General features: G+C 50.6%; 1 protein-coding gene and 3 gene segments (V, D, J or C); all 4 read left to right on the top strand.

Moving 5' to 3' along the window:
- LOC108540637 (Ig lambda chain V-III region LOI-like) overlaps positions 1 to 18745 on the top strand; it is a 286101-nt gene that overhangs the window by 180977 nt on the left and 86379 nt on the right.
- LOC108540636 (Ig lambda chain V-I region BL2-like) overlaps positions 1 to 18745 on the top strand; it is a 574188-nt gene that overhangs the window by 488424 nt on the left and 67019 nt on the right.
- LOC108540638 (Ig lambda chain V-I region BL2-like) overlaps positions 1 to 18745 on the top strand; it is a 132269-nt gene that overhangs the window by 52188 nt on the left and 61336 nt on the right.
- Positions 5092 to 8061, top strand: LOC108540634 (uncharacterized). Its single transcript, XM_017889779.1, has 2 exons — positions 5092 to 6397; positions 7547 to 8061. Exon 1 carries the CDS (start codon positions 5103 to 5105, stop codon positions 6048 to 6050), a length of 948 nt encoding a protein of 315 aa, XP_017745268.1. The 5' UTR covers positions 5092 to 5102; the 3' UTR covers positions 6051 to 6397; positions 7547 to 8061.

Here is an 18745-nt window from a genome sequence, read left to right as displayed (position 1 = left end):
GCCTGGGCAGAGACTGTGCCCAGGAGCCAGTGAGCTGCCCTCACTCCTGGGAAGGCAGCCAGCACCTGCACCAGCCTGCCCGGGCACACCTCTTCCCTCCAGCTAACTCTGGTGCAACTATCAAGACCCACCCTGGCTATCAACTCCCATAAGAAGCCTCACTGACCCCTAGACTGGGCCACGTCCTCGCGTGGGGTCTCCAGCCTTTGGGATTTTCCTGTTTCATGGACAGAGCAAGGAGTTATATACGTAACAGAAAAAAACAGCTCAGACCAGCTCAAACAGAAAAGGAAATGTACTAACTTTTGTAATTATATCCATAGTATCTTCAAGAAACTTGGATCCAGGGCTCAAAGGGGGGGCCTTTCTTTATGTTGGTTCCATCTCATGGTGGTTGCAGACCAGCTTTCTCCCGTCAGCAACCCTGGATGAGCCAGAGATTTCCTCTGCCCAGTGATTCTAACAAGTTTCGGAACCGGACCTCACTGGCTGTGGTTGACCTGGGCAAGGTCACATGTCCCTCCCTGAAGCATGAAGGACTGGGGCTAGCTCTACCCTGGGCTATGTGGCCTGGGAGTTGGGGAGAAGAGGTATAGTTAGCAGTCAAAGGGGAAATGGAGTTGGCCAGGCAGTAGCATGGCTGTCCACCTCATTGTGGCTGGCTCCCCACCAGACTGCCTACTGCTTGGGCAGGGATGGAGTTTAAGCCCTGTCTGTGCCCCCAGCATTGCCCTGCATAAGGCAGCACAGAGAAAGAGCTCTAGCAGACTGGCTTTGGTTAGCTTCCTCAGGGCCTTGCACATGCTGTTCCCTCTGCCTGGAACAGTCCTGCACTGCACCCCCACCCACTGCCGCCACTTAGTACCGCCTCATCCAGGGATCTGGAATTCTAGGAATTCTGATTAGATGCACATTAGACTCACTTATTCTCTACCCCCAGCTTCCTTACCTTTCATATTTTCTCTCTTATTTTTCTATGTTGCATCCTAAGACATTTTTTCATATCTATGCTCCAATTTGCTGATTTTCTCTTCAGCTGTTTAATTCATATTTTCAACGTTTGTATTTTTTCATTTGTAAAAGTGTATTTGGTTATTTTCAAATCTGGCCTCTTTTTTTTTTTTTTTCAATAGACCCTTTTCCTTTTGATCACCTTCCTTATTCCATAAATCTTCCTTAATCTGCAGGCAGATTTAGCTGGAATTCCTTAGATGAAATAAGGAAGACTATCAAAAAGGAAAAGATAGATAAATAGACTTCATCTATTCCTTCCTTCCTTCCAGTCATCCCTCCCTTCCCTCCCCTTCCTCCCCTCCTCTCCCATCTCTTCCCCTTCCCTTCCCTGATAGGGTCTTACTCTGTCTCCTAGGCTTTAGTGTCATGGCGCTATCATAGCTCACTGCCGGCTAAATCTCCTAAGCTCAAGTGATCCTCCTACCTCAGCCTTTCGAGTTGCTGGGACTACAGACATGCCCACCACATCCACTAAATTTTGTATATTTTTGCAGAGATGGGGTTTCGCCGTGTTGCCCAGGCTGGTCGTGGACTCCTGGGTTCAAGCAATCTGCCCACATTGTCATCGTCCCAAAGTGCTGGGATTACAGGCGTGGAGCCACCGTGCCTGGCACTTCATTTATTTCAAGCAGTTCTCAGTGGCCTAAAGATCTATTTGTTATTTCTATTGAGTCTTACCTTATGGTGGCATGTCTCTTTGGATTTCATTGTGTGTGTGTGTGTGTGTGTGTGTGTGCACGCGCGCGAGTTCATATTTGGTTGTGCTTCATCTGTAGGAATCCTGAAGGCCTAAATTGGGATGCTTTCCTCCAGAAAGAATTTTTGTTTGCTTCTACCAGTTTTTCACTGACCAGAACCAGTTTAATTTAATTTCTTGAGTTGGGATTTTCCTGTTTATGAAGATAGTTGTAAATTTAACTTCAGCACTGCAGGAGAGCAAATGGTTGCAAATTATCCAGGGACATTATTATTGTTATTAAATGTTTCCACCTGGAGCTCTGAAGTGGACACCCAGATTTCCCAGAGGGATCCCTGTGCTGGCAGGCAGATTTGTTGGAACCACCCTCTCCTTGGCGGGGATGGGTAGCCTCCTTTGAGGGTCTCACATGGGTGTAGGTATCTTAGGTTCACTTCTGCCACCCACCACTCTGCATTTTGCATTATCTAAGGTAAATGCTCCTTGCTCATTTCTGGTTCCAGATAATTTGCTTTATTTATTGTTTCTTTTTTGGAAGGAGGGCTTTCTTGTGATGTTGGCAGTGCAATAATGTTATGTCTGTAGACATTTACTTGCAATCAGGTAGCCGATGGCATTTTAGGGTATCTGGTCACTATGTTACCAGAAGTCAACTCAATCTGTCGGCTCATTCTGGGAGTTACATCCTTGGCTGTCAACATGGTTTTCACCTTGCTTGCTCCAGAGCAGTAATTTGGAGAGAATTCAGGGTGTACATTTTCTGGCTAGGCCATGGAAGCAGGGCTGGCCCCTGCTGCTTACTGCTCAGTTCTCATGTCTGTTTCCAAGCTTTGGGGTCCTGCAGCAGCCCCGCTTCCTGGTGACCTCATAGGTCCTTTTGAGGGCAGCCAGTGAGATGCTGCAGTGACTCAATGCAGCCAGAATGCATAGCAGAAAGAGTGAGGGAGTGCCTGTGTGTGTGCTGCAGTGCACTGGGGTGTGTTGGGAGTGTTGGTGGTGGGAAGAGCCCTAGAATTGTTCAAGCCAGTCATCTGGATTGGACATAACCTAGAAAACTGCTGGATTTCCTCTCCCTTTTAGGCACCGCAGGTACAACCTAATGGGCTGCTTTGCAGATGACCAAAATTAACAAACATCTGAATGCAACAGAAAGCAATCCCACACACCCTCAGAGACAGGCCTAAGTTCTACTTGTCCTCAGGGCTCTCCAGCCCCTCACAGCCGCCTCCTCTCCTCTCAGGCACTTTCAGACCCGTACTGTCCACATTCACTCATCCCCAGCCCAGCCTTGCCACCTGTGTCCCTGTTTGGGGGTGGGGCTGTCTCTCTAGGAGATGCTGCTCCCCTGAAGGCAGCCCTGGCCTCGGCCTCATTCAACCACGAATATTTATTGATCTTCGCTCTGCACCTAGCCCTCCACTCAGTGCCACACAGTGGAAGGAGCTGGTCTTGGCTCTCTGGGGTCATAATTAGGGAAAGGGTCATCATTAGGGAGACAGTAATACAGGACAGTGACAGCTGTAGTGCATGATGCTGTGGTTGTGGGAACACAGGAAGAGCACCCTAGCCTGCCCAGAGAATAGGGAAGGTGTCAGAGGAGGCAGTATTTGAGCTATGGCTAGAACACCAAATCATACTTTACCAATTGTACAAACTGGGGAAGGGGCCAGTGGGGGATGAGAGAAGAGGCTGACTGGTGGGCAGGGCAGACCTGGAAAGGTCCAGAGATGAGGAGTTGCCCAGGACCCTTCAGAAGGGGAGGGACTTTCTCAAATGTGTTTTGGAAGATACATTACTGGGTTCTCTGAGACTGAACCCCACATTTTTGAAACGTTTATGGCTTTGTAAGAGGGAACTAAAGTATCATTCTGAAGCTGCTCTTCGTGATACCCAGGGTGAGGTGGTAGACCTTCCTGGCCTAGATTAATGAGAATCACCTCTATTTGCAAAGTGCAGTAGAGTTCATGCAAATGACTTGCACAAGAACACTTGACTGGCAGGTAGAGTACGCCAGCTACATACTGCTGCATAACAAACCACCCCACAACCTCATGCCTTGGAACAACACTTTGTTGTTATTTCTCAGAGTTCTGTGGGTTGGCTGGGCTCAGCTGGGCAGTTCTTCTGCTTGTGGTCTCATGCAATTGCCATCAGATGGTGGCAGAATGTCCAAGATGACTTTTCACTCACCTGTCTGCACCCTCAATGCCTTCTGGATGGGCTCTCTCCATCAAGATGGTCACACTTCTTAGGTGGCAGCAGTATTCTGAGAATGCAAGGGCCAAAGCTGCTGGGTCTTGTTAAGGCTTAGGCCTGGAACTGGCACAGTGGCACTTCACTGCATTCTATTGGTTAATGTGAGGGTTAGGGCCAGTCCAGATTCCGTGTGGGAGGGTACTAAACAAGGGTGGAAACACCAAGAGGCGTGATTCCCTGTGGCCATCTTTGGAGACTGGCTGCTATACAGTGAACCTTGTCTTCAGACTCTGCCTGTGCATCTTAATCACTATGACTCTTCTCTGGAGAGGTCATAGCCACAGTTAGGGGTCTCTATTTGAGTCTCAGTGAGACCCCGCTTATTTGATAACTGCTTATGCAGTCATATTTTTAGTTTGTGACACTCAGAGATAGTCTTTGGGATGTCAATATCAGTTACCTATTGCTGTATAACAAAACTCCCCCAAATGTAATAGCTGAAAAAACAACCATTTATTATTTTTCATGAGCCTCCAGGCCCACTGAGTGGTTCTGCTGGTCTGAGATGAGGTCATTTGTGAGTCTGAGGTCACTAAGGGTTGGCAACATGGCTCAACTGTATTAGCTGGGCTCACTCACATTTCTGAGACCTCAGCGGGGACAGCTGCTCTTGGCTCCATGTGGTCTCTCATTCTGTAGTGCAGGTCTCCAGAAGGGCAGAAGTGCACGTAAGGCCTAGCCTCAGAACTGGTATCACTTCTGCCTCACTGTATCGGCCAAAACAAATCATAAGGCCATCTACCAGATTGCAGGATGGGGAAGTAGCTCCCACCTTCCGATGAGCTGAAATGTCACCTTACAAAAGGCATGAAGGCAGGAAGGAGTGGAGCCATTTGTCATCAGCCGCCACTGTGCCTGTGTGCACTTGAGAGAAGCCCTTCCCAGCAGCAACCGGCCCACATCAGGTAGCCTGGCTAGGTAAGTCAGGCCGGGCTGAGTTTCAGGCCCTGTGCACCACTTGGTGGACACCTTTGTGTGTACTTTCATGACCGTGTCCGACCCTGATGACTTGACCGTGTGGATGCTTCACCCACACTGGGCCAGCTTGGGAAATGGAAATGAGAAACAAGATTCTCGTTCACGAGGAGCTGTTCATTTGAACTGAGGAGAGAGTTGAGCCCAGGAGTTCTGGCCGATGACAGGGTGCCTGGAAAAGCAGAGAAAGCAGCTCGGAGAAGAAGAAAGGCAGGGGCTCACGGAGACCATGTTGAGGGAGAGAGGGAGAGGGCTGCCCATGGCCCCACGGGAAGACTGCCCTGGGTCCAGGGGTCTTCCAGCTGCTGGGCCCACCCTCACATGTCCCGGTAACGTAACGTTTCTTCAGCTCTGCCCATCCGGTGCCATTATTGTTTTAAAATCGAGATGCTTCTTGGACCATCAGCTCGACAGAGAGCCACAAAGATTTTGGGTCCATGTCAGAATTCTGCTTCCCAGAGGGAGATGGCCTCACGGGCTGCTCCAGCACCAGCGTGTGGAACGTGGTCCATGTGGTCAGAGAGCCGGAGGCCAGGGGCTTGGCATTCCTGGGACCCAGAAGTGGCTGGGAGACTGTTGGGGCCTGAAGGGGCATGGGAACAGGGGGAGCGGATTGAGGGTCCAGGTTCTAGGGCAAGTTGAGGCCAGGCTGGGTCCACAGGAGACCTGTTGCCAGCCCCCCACCTGCCAATGCCAGTGGGAGCCAGGGCAGCTGGACACGGGTCCTCCAGGGTACAGCAGGCTGGAGGATGAGGAGGCAGAGACTCGGGCTGGAGGCCCTGAGAACCCCGTCACCAGGCGGCCACATAAGCCACATCGTCCCCTCAAGCACCCAGAAACTGGAGAGATGGCAGTGGAGGCGGCTAGGATCTGGAGTCTTATGTCACTGGCCTGTCCTCGTTTTGTGCCCATTGCCCAGCGGGAGGGGCTCAGGAGACAGAGAATTACAGGCAAAGGAGAGAAGCTGTACCTTCTCTGTATGTGTGAGGGAGGTGGAGTTTTTTGGACCCTTGGAAATGTGGGGTCTATCCTCTTATTTCCCAGAAGAGCCCCAGTTAACATTTCCACACCCCATGCAAAAGCAGAGGGAGATTCAGGTTTACACTAAAACCAAAGCTCTGCCCTGTTGGATCATGGCCAAGGCATTCACCAATCTCTCCCGCAGCAGCCCAGCTCCTGAGGGGGATGTCTGGCTCTCTGGGGAGATCCCACATTCCCTGCAGTCCACCTCCCAGAAGCTTCTGGAATCCCTCCCTCCTGCCCCAGGTCCGCCTTCCCCTCCACAAGCCTCACCTCCAGTCCTCTCCTTGAAGATGCCATCCCCGCCTCCAGGAGCCCACCCAGGGGGACCCGGTGAGAAAGGCTGCCTGGCTCTGGGCCCATCCCATGGGCCAGAACCTGTCACATGGACTGGCCCTGACTGCCCTGCTCTACAGTGAAGGCAGGTAGGACAGGGTAAGCCTCCCCACCCCTCTCCTCTGGACTTCACCTCACTGGCCAGGAAGAGCCCCTCGCAGGAGGGAACAGGGTGGGAGATGAGGAAAAAGACCGGCCTGATGGAGTAGGTGTTGGCACCCACCTCAGTGCTTTAATGCCCGCTGCTGTCCCCACGCTGATCGCAGAAGACACAGTCATATTCACCTGAAAGAGAAGTGGGAGTGGGGACCTCTCTTGAGTTCCTTCTCCATATGGGTTGGGGGACCTCGCCCAGCAGTATTTCCACAGTAAAGGAGCCAGATACCCACGTTTACAGAGGCAGAAACAAAGAGATTCAGCTCTTTCCTGGGTGCATGGTAGCCAGCAGCCTGGAACTTGGTTCCAGGTCACTTCTGCCAAACCCAGCTCTCCCCTCATCACTGCGGGTGAGTGAGCAGGGTTATAGTCAAAGGAGTGACTCCCAAATGCTGGAATTGCTGACTATGAGAAAGACAAGAACTCTCGTCTCTGAGACTGGCAGCGTGGGGACAGTAGCCCTATCCTCCATCAAAGAAGCTCACGGCTGGGACTTTGGAGTGACCCACCATGTCTCAGCTGTCCAGAGTTGTGGTGTGTGGGTTCTGGTGTCCTGTGTGTTGTACTGGGCAGGCATCCTTTCAGGGTGGAAAGGCGCCTCCTCTGTGTCCTCTGGCAACATCTCAGCATGGGCATCTGATTCTGTGCTCAGCTGGTGTCCTCCCCAACCCCTGCTCTTCCCCATCCACTCATGCTCTCAAATGCACAGCGGACCTTGTCTCTCCACAGCTGAAAATCCCCAGTGCCTGCAGTCCGAAGGCCAGACCCCTTAACCCACCCCGGCCTACCTCTGGCTTCATCTCCCACCCCCGTGTCCACCTCTGTGATTTCACCCCCAAGTAATACTAAATTGCTTATAGTCCCAAACACTCCCCTACCACACGGACACTTTGTTTGATTCCTTGATGTGTTTGTATACGTTTTTTCCCTTGGCTGGAATTCCACATTCTCATGTGCCTGGTGAACCTTCAAAACCCAGTTACCCTGGACAGCTTTCTCAGAAACCCCCTCTTCACTCTGTCTTTGGAGTGACCTGTCTTGGTTTTGCTCCACAGTGTTTGACCGAGTATGTGTGCATGTCTGTCTCCCTAGCACAGCAGACAGGACACACCAAGGGCGGGTCACACGCTGAAAACTTAGGCCCTGAGTCCAACACGGGACTGGGCACAGGACAGGCCCACAGCAGTGGTGCATGGCCCAGATGAAGTGAAGCAGCCTTCCCCCAGTCCTGGCCCCAGGAAGCATCTCTGAAGTGTGGTGAGGATTTGGGGGTCACAGTGGGTACTCCTCAAAGGCCAGCCTTGGGAATACTTCTGGCTTCCACTTGAACAAAGCCCCCCTTTCCTCCCAGAACACCCTGGCCAGGAGTGACGATGATTGATCACTCACCCTCCTGCTAACCACACAGCCCCATCCTGGGCTCTGGCAGACCGTGAGCACTGGCTTTTCAGCAGAACTTGGCTTGACCCCAGCATGGCAGACATCATGACGTTAGCACATGTAGAGAGCGCCATCTCAGACCTCTGACCTCCACAACCAGCAGATAATCAGCGTCTGTTGTTTAAGACTAAGTTTGTGTGGCTGGGCATGGTGGCTCATGCCTGTAATCCTAGCACTTTGGGAGGCCAAGGCAGGTGATCACATGAGGTCAAGAGTTCAAGACCAGCCTGGCCAACATGGTGAAACCCCGTCTCTACTAAAAATACAAAAATTAGCTGGGCATAGTGGCTGATGCCTGTAATCCCAGCTAACTCAGGAGGCTGAGGCAGGCAGGGAGGCAGAGGTTGCAGTGAGCTGAGATTGCCTCACTGCACTACAGCCTGGGTAACAGAGTGAGACTGTCCAAAAAAAAAAAGACAAGACTACGTTCATGGGATATTATGACATCAACCACAGGAGATGATTGTACCCCATTTTAAAGAGGAGAAGACTGAGGCCGAGAAAGGAAAACACATATGCCCAAGCTCCCCAGCAGGCCTCCTGACTCATTGCCCAGTGCTCCCTGCCTGTCTTCCTCACATGACAGGGCCAGAAGCCCCAGTTCACACGTCCACTGCTAATTCTGCAGAGGCAAACGTTAGGAAAAAGCAAGCCGAGTCCATTTCTCTGGGTGTGCAAGTGAGTGAACTCTGGACAGAAAGGCCTGTGTGCCCTAAATCATGCAAAGCAACCAATTAACCAATTTTAGCAGAAGTCAGAACTTGCTGGAACTGAATGCTGTGCCAATAGCTCCTCCTTGTTTGTGCCCTGCATACCCCTGAAGCAGGTGGTGGTGTGCCACAATGTCAACCTGGATTTGGAGTTTCTTAGGTTTGTGAGAAGCCAGAACACGTACCACCTGCATCCGAGGCCAGCTGGGTGACTCTGGCCTATTGATAGTATTCTCATCTATCTACTTTTCTTTTGATCAGGGCAGGACCCGATCTCAGAGGAGGAGCTGCAAATCTTGGCAGGCTCAACAAATTCCAGCAGGGCATGTATCATGTTCTCTTGTCTCCTGAGGGCCCTCCTCTGCCAGTGGGGTTGGTGGAGCCTGGGGCTGGCCTGCTGCCCAGCTTGGAGCCAGAGCTGGGCCTGATGGAGTTCTCCCTGCTCATTCCAGATGAGCGGAAGCCATCTTTCCCACGGGGATCTCAACACTGCAAGGCAGAGCGCCCCATGAAGAGAGGATTTCCTTCACTTGCCTTTTTGCCCTGGCAAGATTGGCAACCAGGTGTCTGTGAGCACTGGTGGCTTCTCATTCCTGGCACCTCTTTTTGGGAAGCCTCATGGGTCTCAGACAGCTGTGCCCTTCTCTCCAGCTGCCAGATGGCCAGAGTTCCCCCGTGCCCTGGAATGTGGGACTCTCTCTTTGAGAGGTCCACTCGGGGACCTGTCCTCAGGCCCTAGGGTCAGCACATTGGTGGCCAGTTTCTTTAGGCTCAGGGTCAGGCTTCCACTGGTGGGTGGAGGCAGCCCTTTGTCCCACGTCCTGCCCCTGCATTCCTGAGTTGTGGGCTCCCTCCGCCATCCTCTTGGCAGGTGTCCCTCCCTGCCCCCTCCTGGTGACCAGAGCTAAGCCAAGAAGCCTGTGCTCTCTTCCCAATGCATCCACGTGGAGCAGCTGGACACTGGTGTTAGAGTATTGTAGAATTGGCTAGGGGGAGTGGACATTCCATTGTAATGATGGCAAAAATAACCATAATCTCTCAGCCACTGCTGAAACTGCTGGAGTCGGGCCCTTCCCAGGTATGATTTGCCCTCCCTGATGGTGTCTTTCTCTCCCAGGTGTGCAGATACGGAAGCTGAGGCCCTGGGGGGTCAGGGGAACCTCATGAGGGAGGAGGCGGGGGCGCAGGACTGACTCCTGAGCTCTGCAACCTTAGTGTTGCCGTCTGGGAGGCAGAGGCAGGCAGATCACTTGAGGTCAGGAGTTCGAGACCAGCCTGGCAAACATGATGAAACCCCATCTCTACTAAAAATACAAAAAAATGAGCTGAGTGTGATCTCAGCTACTCGGGAGGCTCAGGGAGGAGGATCGCTTGAATCCAGGAGGTGGAGGTTGCAGTGAGCCAAGATCACATCACTGAACTCCAGCCTGTGCAACAGAGCGAGATTCCATCTCAAAAACAACAACAAACTGATAATAATAGGATGCTGGCACCGTTTATATCTTTTCTGGGTCTCTCCCATTCCTGTAGAATTGTTCGTACCCCCAATCACCTGTCCATCTCTCTTGCACCCCAGAAGTTTTGCAAGTTGAGGAAGAGAGATGAATAATCCGATATGTACCATCTGTATATGAGAATAACCTCTCTAATCTCTCTATGGGGGTGGGGAGGTCCATGTCCGCAAAATTTTCAGAAACGTGTGCACCACATCCACAATCGTGATGCATAACATTCCCATAATCTTAAATCCCTGTGACTCGTTTGCTGGAAGTTCCCCCACCCAGCCCCAGGCAACCCCTGATCTGCCCTCTGTCATTATAGGCTAGTTTTGCGTCTTCTAGAATCTCATAGAGGGAGTCATGCAGTATGTACTCTTGTAGATGATGTTTTTGAGATTCCTTGGTGTTGCTGTGTTTTGGATTGCCGAGTAGTATTCCCTTGTACAAATGTACCGTAATTTGCCCATCTACTCTTCTATGGCTGGACTTCAGAGCTGTTTCCAGTTTGATGCTCATATGAATTGTGGAGGCAGTTTTAGACCAAATTTAACTTAACAATACAATATGGAGTGATTGAGTGAAACTAATGAACATACCTGTTACCTCACTTACTTGGCATTGTTTTATGGTGATACACTTGAAATTTCCTCTTATTTTGAAATATTCATCATTATTCACTATAGTCTCTTGCTGTGCAGTAGACCTCAAAACTTTTTTCTCCTGCTTGGCTGAAACTTTGTATCTTTTGAAGAGGAAGTCTCCATTCCCTTGTTCTGCCACCTCGCCAGCTCTGGTAACAGTCATTCTTCCTTTTTCTTTTTTTTTTTTTAATTTTTTATTTTTTGGAATGTTGTGTCTGTTGCCCAGGCTGGAGTGCAGTGGTGCGATCTCAGCTCACTGCAACCTCCGTCTCCTGGGTTCAAACAATTCTCCTGCCTCATCCTCTAAAGTAGCTGGGATTACAGGCGCCCGCCACCATGCCCAGCTAATATTTGTATTTTAAGTAGAGACAGGGTTTCGCCATGTTGGCCAGGCTGGTCTCAAATTCCTGACCTCAAGTGATGTACCTGCCTCAGCTTCTCAAAGTGCTGGGATTGCCATCATGAGCCAGGGCACCTGGCCCAAATTCAGCTTTTAAAAGATTCCACATGCATGTGAGATTATGTGGTATTTGTCTCTCTGTGGTATTTGTATTTCACTTAGCAGTATGTCCTCTAGATTTATACATGTCATTCCCAATGACAGAGGGTTTTTTTGTTGTTTTTTTTTAATAGAGTTTCGCTCTTGTTGCCCAGGCTGGAGTGCAATGGCATGATCTCAGCTCACCACAACCTCTGCCTCCTGGGTTCAAGCAATTCTCCTGCTTCAGTCTCCTGAGTAGCTGGGATTACAGACACGTGCCACCACCCTCAGCTAATTTTTTTATTTTTATTTTTTTTAGTTGAGATGCGGTTTCACCATGGTAGTCAGGCTGGTCTCAAACTGTCAACCTCGGGTGTTCTGACTGCCTCGGCCTCCCAAAGTGCTGGGATTGCAGGCATGAGCCACCATGCCCAGCCAAGTTTTGTTCTTTTTAAGGCTGAATAGTACGTCATTGTACATGTGCACTGCCAGTTCTGTGTGCATTCATCTTAGGCTGATTACTTAGGCAGATTCCACATCTTCACCCCTATAAATGGGGCCGCGTCTCTCCTGCTGTGCATCCATCCTGGGTGCTTTAGAAAACAGCAGACAGACCACAAGTCCCTGTTGCAAGTGAGGACAAAGTGTAGGAAGGCCGGGAGGGTCTGCAGTCCCAGATGGCCTTGGCCTCACCCCGCAGTACCACTGTTGACAACTGGAATGTCGCCTCCCTTCTCCAGGTCCAGGTCTTCGCAGTGACCCAGAACCCCAGCTCTCAAGGAGGTGCAGCATAAGAGCTCCTCGCCTGTCGTGGAGCAGGGGAACTCTGCGCTATACGGGGCTAGAGGCTGGGATCTGGGGGGAGCCATCTCGGGGCGGTGTCTGCCCTGGTGTTGTATTGCTGCCTTTTCACACTGGTGTGACCGAAGGGACGCTAGGCCGTCCTCACTCATGTCTTTGAGGCTGAGGTCAGCTGACAGGTGGGATGAGGCTGCCCCTACGTTGTCCTCTCTTTAGACCCGGGAAGCCTCCCATGGAGCTGTGGAGCTCGATGATGCATTTCGGTTTGGGACACGACGGCTCATGCAGGAGGTCTGCGATCTCTGCTTATTCGATTCTGACCTCTGGGCACCTCTGACTGTGCGTGAGGCCCGTATGTGAAGGGCCTCCATCCACTCACTTCAGTAGGGGACCAAGTGGGGGTCAATGTGGAGGGAGGGGCCGCTTGAGCAGCTGCAGGGAGGAGAAGTGCAGGCCTTTGCTCTTTCATGCGCATCATGCTGGCAGCTGGGAAAGGGGCAGGGATCAGTGAGGAGATGGCTGAGTCCTTGGGGTGGGAACAGGGGGCAGGAAGGGGATTGAGAAGGAGAACAGAGGGTTGGTGGTCTGTGCATCTTCCCAGACACAGGAGCTGTAGAGGAGCCCTTGCAGCAGATGCTAGGTGTCCACTGGCCCCGAGGAGTCTGACTTGTCTTTATCCTGCTGTGCATCCAATCCTGGGTGTTTTCAGAAACAGCAGCAGACACAAGTCCCTGTTGAAGTGAGGGGACAAAGTGTGGGAGGCTGTGAGGTCTCATCCCGTGGCTTGCTACCCGCCATTACACTGTGATCACTGGAATGCCTCCTTTTCCGGTCCAGTCTCAGAGTGACCCGGAACCGCTCTAAGGGAGGTGGGGCAGCCTCAGAGGTGCCCTTGCCTGTGTGGCAGCAGGGAACACTTGCGTCTAGGGAAAATTAGCGAAGGCGTACAAGGTGCGGGTTGACTGTAATCCCAGATATGCAGGAGCTGAGGGCACGAGATAGCTTGAACCGGATGAGCGTGAGGTTGCAGTGAGCTGAGATTGCGCACATAGAGGCCTGGATCTGGGGGGCCAATCCTCGGGCGAGTTTGTATCTGCTGGTGTTGTATCTGCTGCCTTTCACACTGGGTGTGACCCGAAGAGGCAGCCCGCGGCCGTCTCCTCACTGTCTTTGAGAAATGAGGGCAGCTGGCAGTGGGATGAGGCTGGCCCCTCCGTCTCCTCCTTTAGCCCACGGAAGCCTCCCGTAGGCTGTAGGAGCTCCAGATGGCATTTCGTGTTGGTGCACGAGCTCGTCCAGGAGGTCTGGGATCTCTGCTTATATCTGATTTCTGACCTCTGGGCATGGAGGTCTCTCTGCAGTGGCCCAGGCCTGGGCACAAAAGGAGAGGGGCCTCCATTGTCCCGCAGGGGCTGAAATGCAGACCGTGCATCTCCGGTGACCATGGGGACCCTTCTCTGATCATCAGGATTCTCTTGGTCTCTGGGGTCCTTGTCCTGCTTAGGCATCCCTGACCCACTCTCCTTGAGGTCCCCTCAACAAGATCTTCCCTGGACACGAGTCTGGGGACAGCCAGGTGTTGCGGGTCCCAAAGGGGTGACTCCCTGCTCCTGGGCCCCACAGAGATTCCTTGTGCTCAGTGCAGTGGCTGAGCTGCAGGACGCCCTGGAATTTGGAGCACACAGCACTGGCTTGCTGTGGTACCTGTACGGTCAAATTGAAGGCAGGATCACCAGGAAGGAACACAGGGCTTGCAGGATCACGGAAAACCTTCTTGGAGTTGTCTTGACACCACTGATGCCAAGTGTCCGGATGCTTGTAGGATGGCCTGCCACTCCATCCAGGGACAGGAGCAACGGGGAGATCCCACAAACAAAGTGAACTGTGGGATGGGCTGAACGGGCTCCAAGCAACTGAGCCCTACCAGCAGGTCCTCAGCCCCAGGCTGGGACAGGAATAAGGGGCACAGAGTGCCCAGGTAACCGCTCCTGGGAGCAGTGGGGAACCATCCAACACTTGAACTCTCAAGAACTGGGCTCTGAGGTCCTCGTGGAACTGCCAACTCCGCCAAAGGCTAAGTGAGCAGTTTCTTCTGTTGCCGGGCATCGCGCCTTTGAAACCTGAGGGAGTGGGTGAGCCTGCACAGAATGGCGCGAGTCATAGAAGGACCTTAAGGGATTAGCCTGGCAAGATAATAGCGGGAAAGGCACCTGCTGGTTGCCAGGCAACGCATCTTTTAAACCTGAGGGAGTGGGTGGCGTGCACAGAATGCTGCCAGTGACAGAGCGACCTTAACGGATTAGCGCAGGAAGGTACCTGTGCCAGATACCTGCTGGCAATGGCGCGAGGCGGACGTGGGGGTGGGTACGCAATAGGTAGTGGAAGGAGAGACTCTCGCACAAAGATTGCAGGAATAACAAGTGCTTGCCCACAGTGGCTGCAGATCCGCTAGTGGATCACTGAAGGTTCCACCTCTCCCGATGAAGTGGAGATTGTAGTGAGCTGAGATCACACCATTGCACTCCAGCCTGGGCAACAAGAGCAAAACTCCGTCTCAAAATAAAAAAAAAGAAAAGAAAAAAAGAGACCGGGCGTGGTGGGTTATGCCTGTAATCCTAGCACTTTGGGAGGTCGGGCGGACAGATCAGGAGATCAGGTGTTGGAGACCAGCCCGCCCAACATACTGAAACCGAGTCTCTACTAAAAATACAAATTTAGTCAGGCATGGTGGCACGCACCTGTAGTCCAAACTACTCGGGCGGCTGGGGCAGGAGAATCACTTGAACCCGCAAGGCAGAGGTGGTTGTGTGCCGAGATTGCGCCACTGCACTGCAGCCTGGACAACAGAGCGAGGCAGGCTCCCTCTTAAAAACAACAACAAAAAAGAGGTAAATGGTTATTAACTTAATGCACTTTTATGCCTGTGTTCTTCAATTTGCTTAGGAAACACCCACACTTGAGAGCTGGTACTGTGGCCCTGACTGTGGACAGGAAATACATGGTTTCTTGCAAAAAATAGATACTGAATAATCACGATTTAGTTGAACTAGAAATCCATTCGGTTTCTTCCGTATTTTTCCAAAATTTTCATCCTTTTTTTCTTTCTTTCTTTTTTTTTTTTTTCAGACGGAATTTCGATCTTGTCACCCAGGCTGGAGTACAATGGCGGATCTCAGTACTTGCTGGCAATAGCGGGAGGCTGGGGGACGCTCCTGCAGTAGGTACTGGAAGGAGAGGCACGGGCACAAAAGACATGGTAAGAGGAGGGGTGCGCAATGGCTGCAGATCCGCCAGTGGATCACTGAAGATTCCTGCTGCCCTGCTGAGGTGGAGATTGCAGTGAGCTGAGATCGCACTATTGCACTTCAGTCTGGGCAGCAAGAGTGAAACTCCGTCTACAAAGAAAAAAAGAAAAAGAAAAAAGAAAAGAAAAGAAAAAAAGAGGCCAGGCGTGGTGGCTTATGCATCCCAGCACTTTGGGAGGTCGGTACAGGCGGATCACGAGATCGGGAGTTGGAGACCGGCCTGGCCAGTACGGTGAAACCTCATCTCTACTAAAAATACAAAAATTAGCCAGGCATGGTGGCACGCACCTGTAGTCACAGCTACTTGGGCAGTTGAGGCAGGAGATTCATTCGAACCCGGGAGGCAGGGGTTGTGGTGGACCGAGATCAGGCCATTGCACTCCAGCCTGGGCAAAAGAGCGAGACTCTGTTTTTTGTTTGTTTGTTTTTGAGACGGAGTCTCCCTAGGCTTTCTCCTGCCTAAGCTTCTGGAGTAGCTGGGACTACAGGTGGCCTCCATCACGCCTGCCTAATTTTTTGTGTTTTTACTAGAGACAGAATTTCACTGTGTTAGCCAGGATGGTCTCGATCTCCTGACCTCATGATCCACCCTCCTCGGCCTCCCAAAGTGCTGGGATTACAGGGGCGAGCCACCGCGCCTGGCCCAGAATTTTTTATGATTACTCAAATCAGTCTCCTTGAGCATTTGAGGAGCAGAGTTTGTAAGGACAGCTTGGTGGGTCCGGGGAAGCCAGTGGGCCAGGAGTGCTGATTGGTTAGGGATGAAATCAAAGGGAGTTGAAACTGTCTTATTGAGCTGAGTCAGTTCCTGGGTGGGGGCCACAAGATCAGATGAGCCAGTTAATCCATCTGGATGGTGCCAGCTGATCCATCCAGTGCAGGGTCTGCAAAATATCTCCAACACTGATCTTAGGAGCAGTTTAGGGAGGGTCAGAATCTTTAGACTTCAGCTGCATGACTCCGAAACCATAATTTCCAATCTTGTGGCTAATGTTAGTCCTATGAAGGCAATCTAGTGCCCAGGCAAGAAGGAGGTCTGCTTTGGGAAAGGGCTGTTACCGTCTTTCTTTTAAACTATAAACTATAAACTAAGTTTCTCCCGAAGTTAGTTCAGTCTACACCCAGGAATAAGGAAGGACAACTTGGAGGTTAGAAAGCAAGATGGGGTTAAGTTAGATCTCTCACTGTCTCAGTCATAATTTTGCAAAGGCAGTTTCAATCGTGATAAGAGTGGATTTCCTTGTCTCATTTTTGATCCTATGGGGAAAATATTCAGTCTTATGTCATTAAGTATAATAGCTACAGATATTTCATGTATGCCATTTATCAAGTTTAGTAGATTCTCCTCTATTTACGTGGAGTTTTGCATTTTTTTAATCAAGAATGAATGTTCGGTTTTGTTTAGTGATTTTTCTGTGTGTGTTGAGATGATCATATGGCTTTTCCATTTCAGTTTACAATGTTGGTGAGTTACATTGACTTTGGAATTTTTTTTTGTTTGTTTTTGAGATGGAGTTGCACTCTGTCACACAGGCTGGAGTGCAGTGGCACAATCCCAGCTCACTGCACCCTCTGCCTCCTGGGTTCCTGCAATTCTCCTGCCTCAGTCTCCCAGGTAGCCAGAATTACAGATGTGTACACCACCATGCCTGGCTAAATTTTGTATTTTTAGTAGAGGCAGAGTTTTGCCATGTTGACCAGGCTAGTCTCGAACTCCTGACCTTAAGTAATGCATGCATTCAGCCTCCCAAAGTGCTGGGATTACAGGCGTGATTCACTGTGCTCGGCTGATTTTTGAATGTTAAACCAACCTTGCATTTGTGGTATAAACCCTACTTGGTTATGACGTATTATCCTTTTTTTCTACATCATTAGACTCAGTTTGCTAAAATTTTGTTTGTAATTTTTACATTTATTTTCATAAGAGATATGGGTCCTTAGTTTTCTTTTTTCGTAATGTCTTTGTCAGATTTTGGCATCAAAGTAATGCTGGCTTCATAAAACGAGTCGGGAAATAATTCTTTGTTTTCTGGAAGAGTTTGTAAATAATTTGTGTTATTATTTCTTTTTCTTCTTTTTTTTTTGAGACGGAGTCTTGCTCTGTCGCCCAGGCTGGAGTGCAGGGGCGCCATCTTGGCTCACTATAACCTCAGCCTCCCGGGTTCATGCCATTCTCCTGCCTCAGCCGCCCCAGTAGCTGGGACTACAGGCGTCCACCACCACACCCAGCTAATTTTTGTATTTTTACTAGAGAGGGGTTTCACCATGTTAGCCAGGATGGTCTCATTCTCCTAACCTCGTGATCCACCCGCCTCGGCCTCCCAAAGTGCTGGGATTACAGGCCTAAGCCACCGCGCCCAGCCTGTTTTGTTTTATTCTTCAGTGGAATTCCTGAGTGAATCCATCTGCGCCGGGAGTTTTCTTTGTATTAAAGTTTTTAACTACAAATCCAATTTCTACAATAAATATAGAGCTATTCAAGTTACCACTTTTTGAGTGAGCTTCAATAGTTTGTCTTTCAAGAAATTCATTTATTTTATCTAAGTTCTTGAATTTACTGGCATAAAGTGGTTCCTAACCGTCCCTTATTATCCTCTGATAGCTGTAGAATCTGTAGTGTTGTCACCCCTTCCATTCCAGGCCAGAGTAGAGGGAGTGGATGAGAAGAGAAAGGGAGAGACACATAGTCACCAGTGCTTTTCAGCAGTAATTCATGCTATTCACATCAAACCTTTGATTTTGTCTGTTTTCAAGTAACAGGCTGAGGCAGAAGAATCACTTGAACCCTGCAGGTGGAGGTTGCAGTGAGCTGAGATCACGCCACCGCACTCCAGCCTGGGCTACAGAGCAAGACTCCATCTCCAAAAAAATGAAAATTAAAAATAAGTAAATGTGAATTTCAGATAAATAGTGATGACTTTTTTGGTCGAAGTATACCCTAAATGTTGTCTGGATAAAAGACACTGAGGTGAGTACTGTGGCCAGGAAGGTAAGAGGGATGGGGGGCCAACTAGAGACAAGGGAAGGTATTACTAAGGACACGGCAGTGGAGCTGAGTCCTGAAGTGATGCACAAGCAGTTATTTGTCAGGGAAGAAAATGGTAAGGAGGCTGGGCGCGGTGGCTCAAGCCTGTAATCCCAGCACTTTGGGAGGCCGAGACGGGCGGATCATGAGGTCAGGAGATCGAGACCATCCTGGCTAACATGGTGAAACCCTGTCTCTACTAAAAAAATACAAAAAAATCTAGCCGGGCGAGGTGGTGGGCGCCTGTAGTCCCAGCTACTCGGGAGGCTGAGGCAGAAGAATGGCGTAAACACGGGAGGCAGAGCTTGCAGTGAGCTGAGATCCGGCCACTGCACTCCAGCCCGGGCGACAGCGAGACTGCGTCTCAAAAAAAAAAAAAAAAAGGAAAA

Source organism: Rhinopithecus bieti, unplaced genomic scaffold (genome assembly GCF_001698545.2).
Source record: "Rhinopithecus bieti isolate Rb0 unplaced genomic scaffold, ASM169854v2 scaffold_19723, whole genome shotgun sequence".
In the NCBI taxonomy this organism is placed as follows: domain Eukaryota; kingdom Metazoa; phylum Chordata; class Mammalia; order Primates; family Cercopithecidae; genus Rhinopithecus; species Rhinopithecus bieti.
Note: the sequence above shows the minus strand (reverse complement) of the source record. Positions and strands in the feature narration are given on the sequence as shown.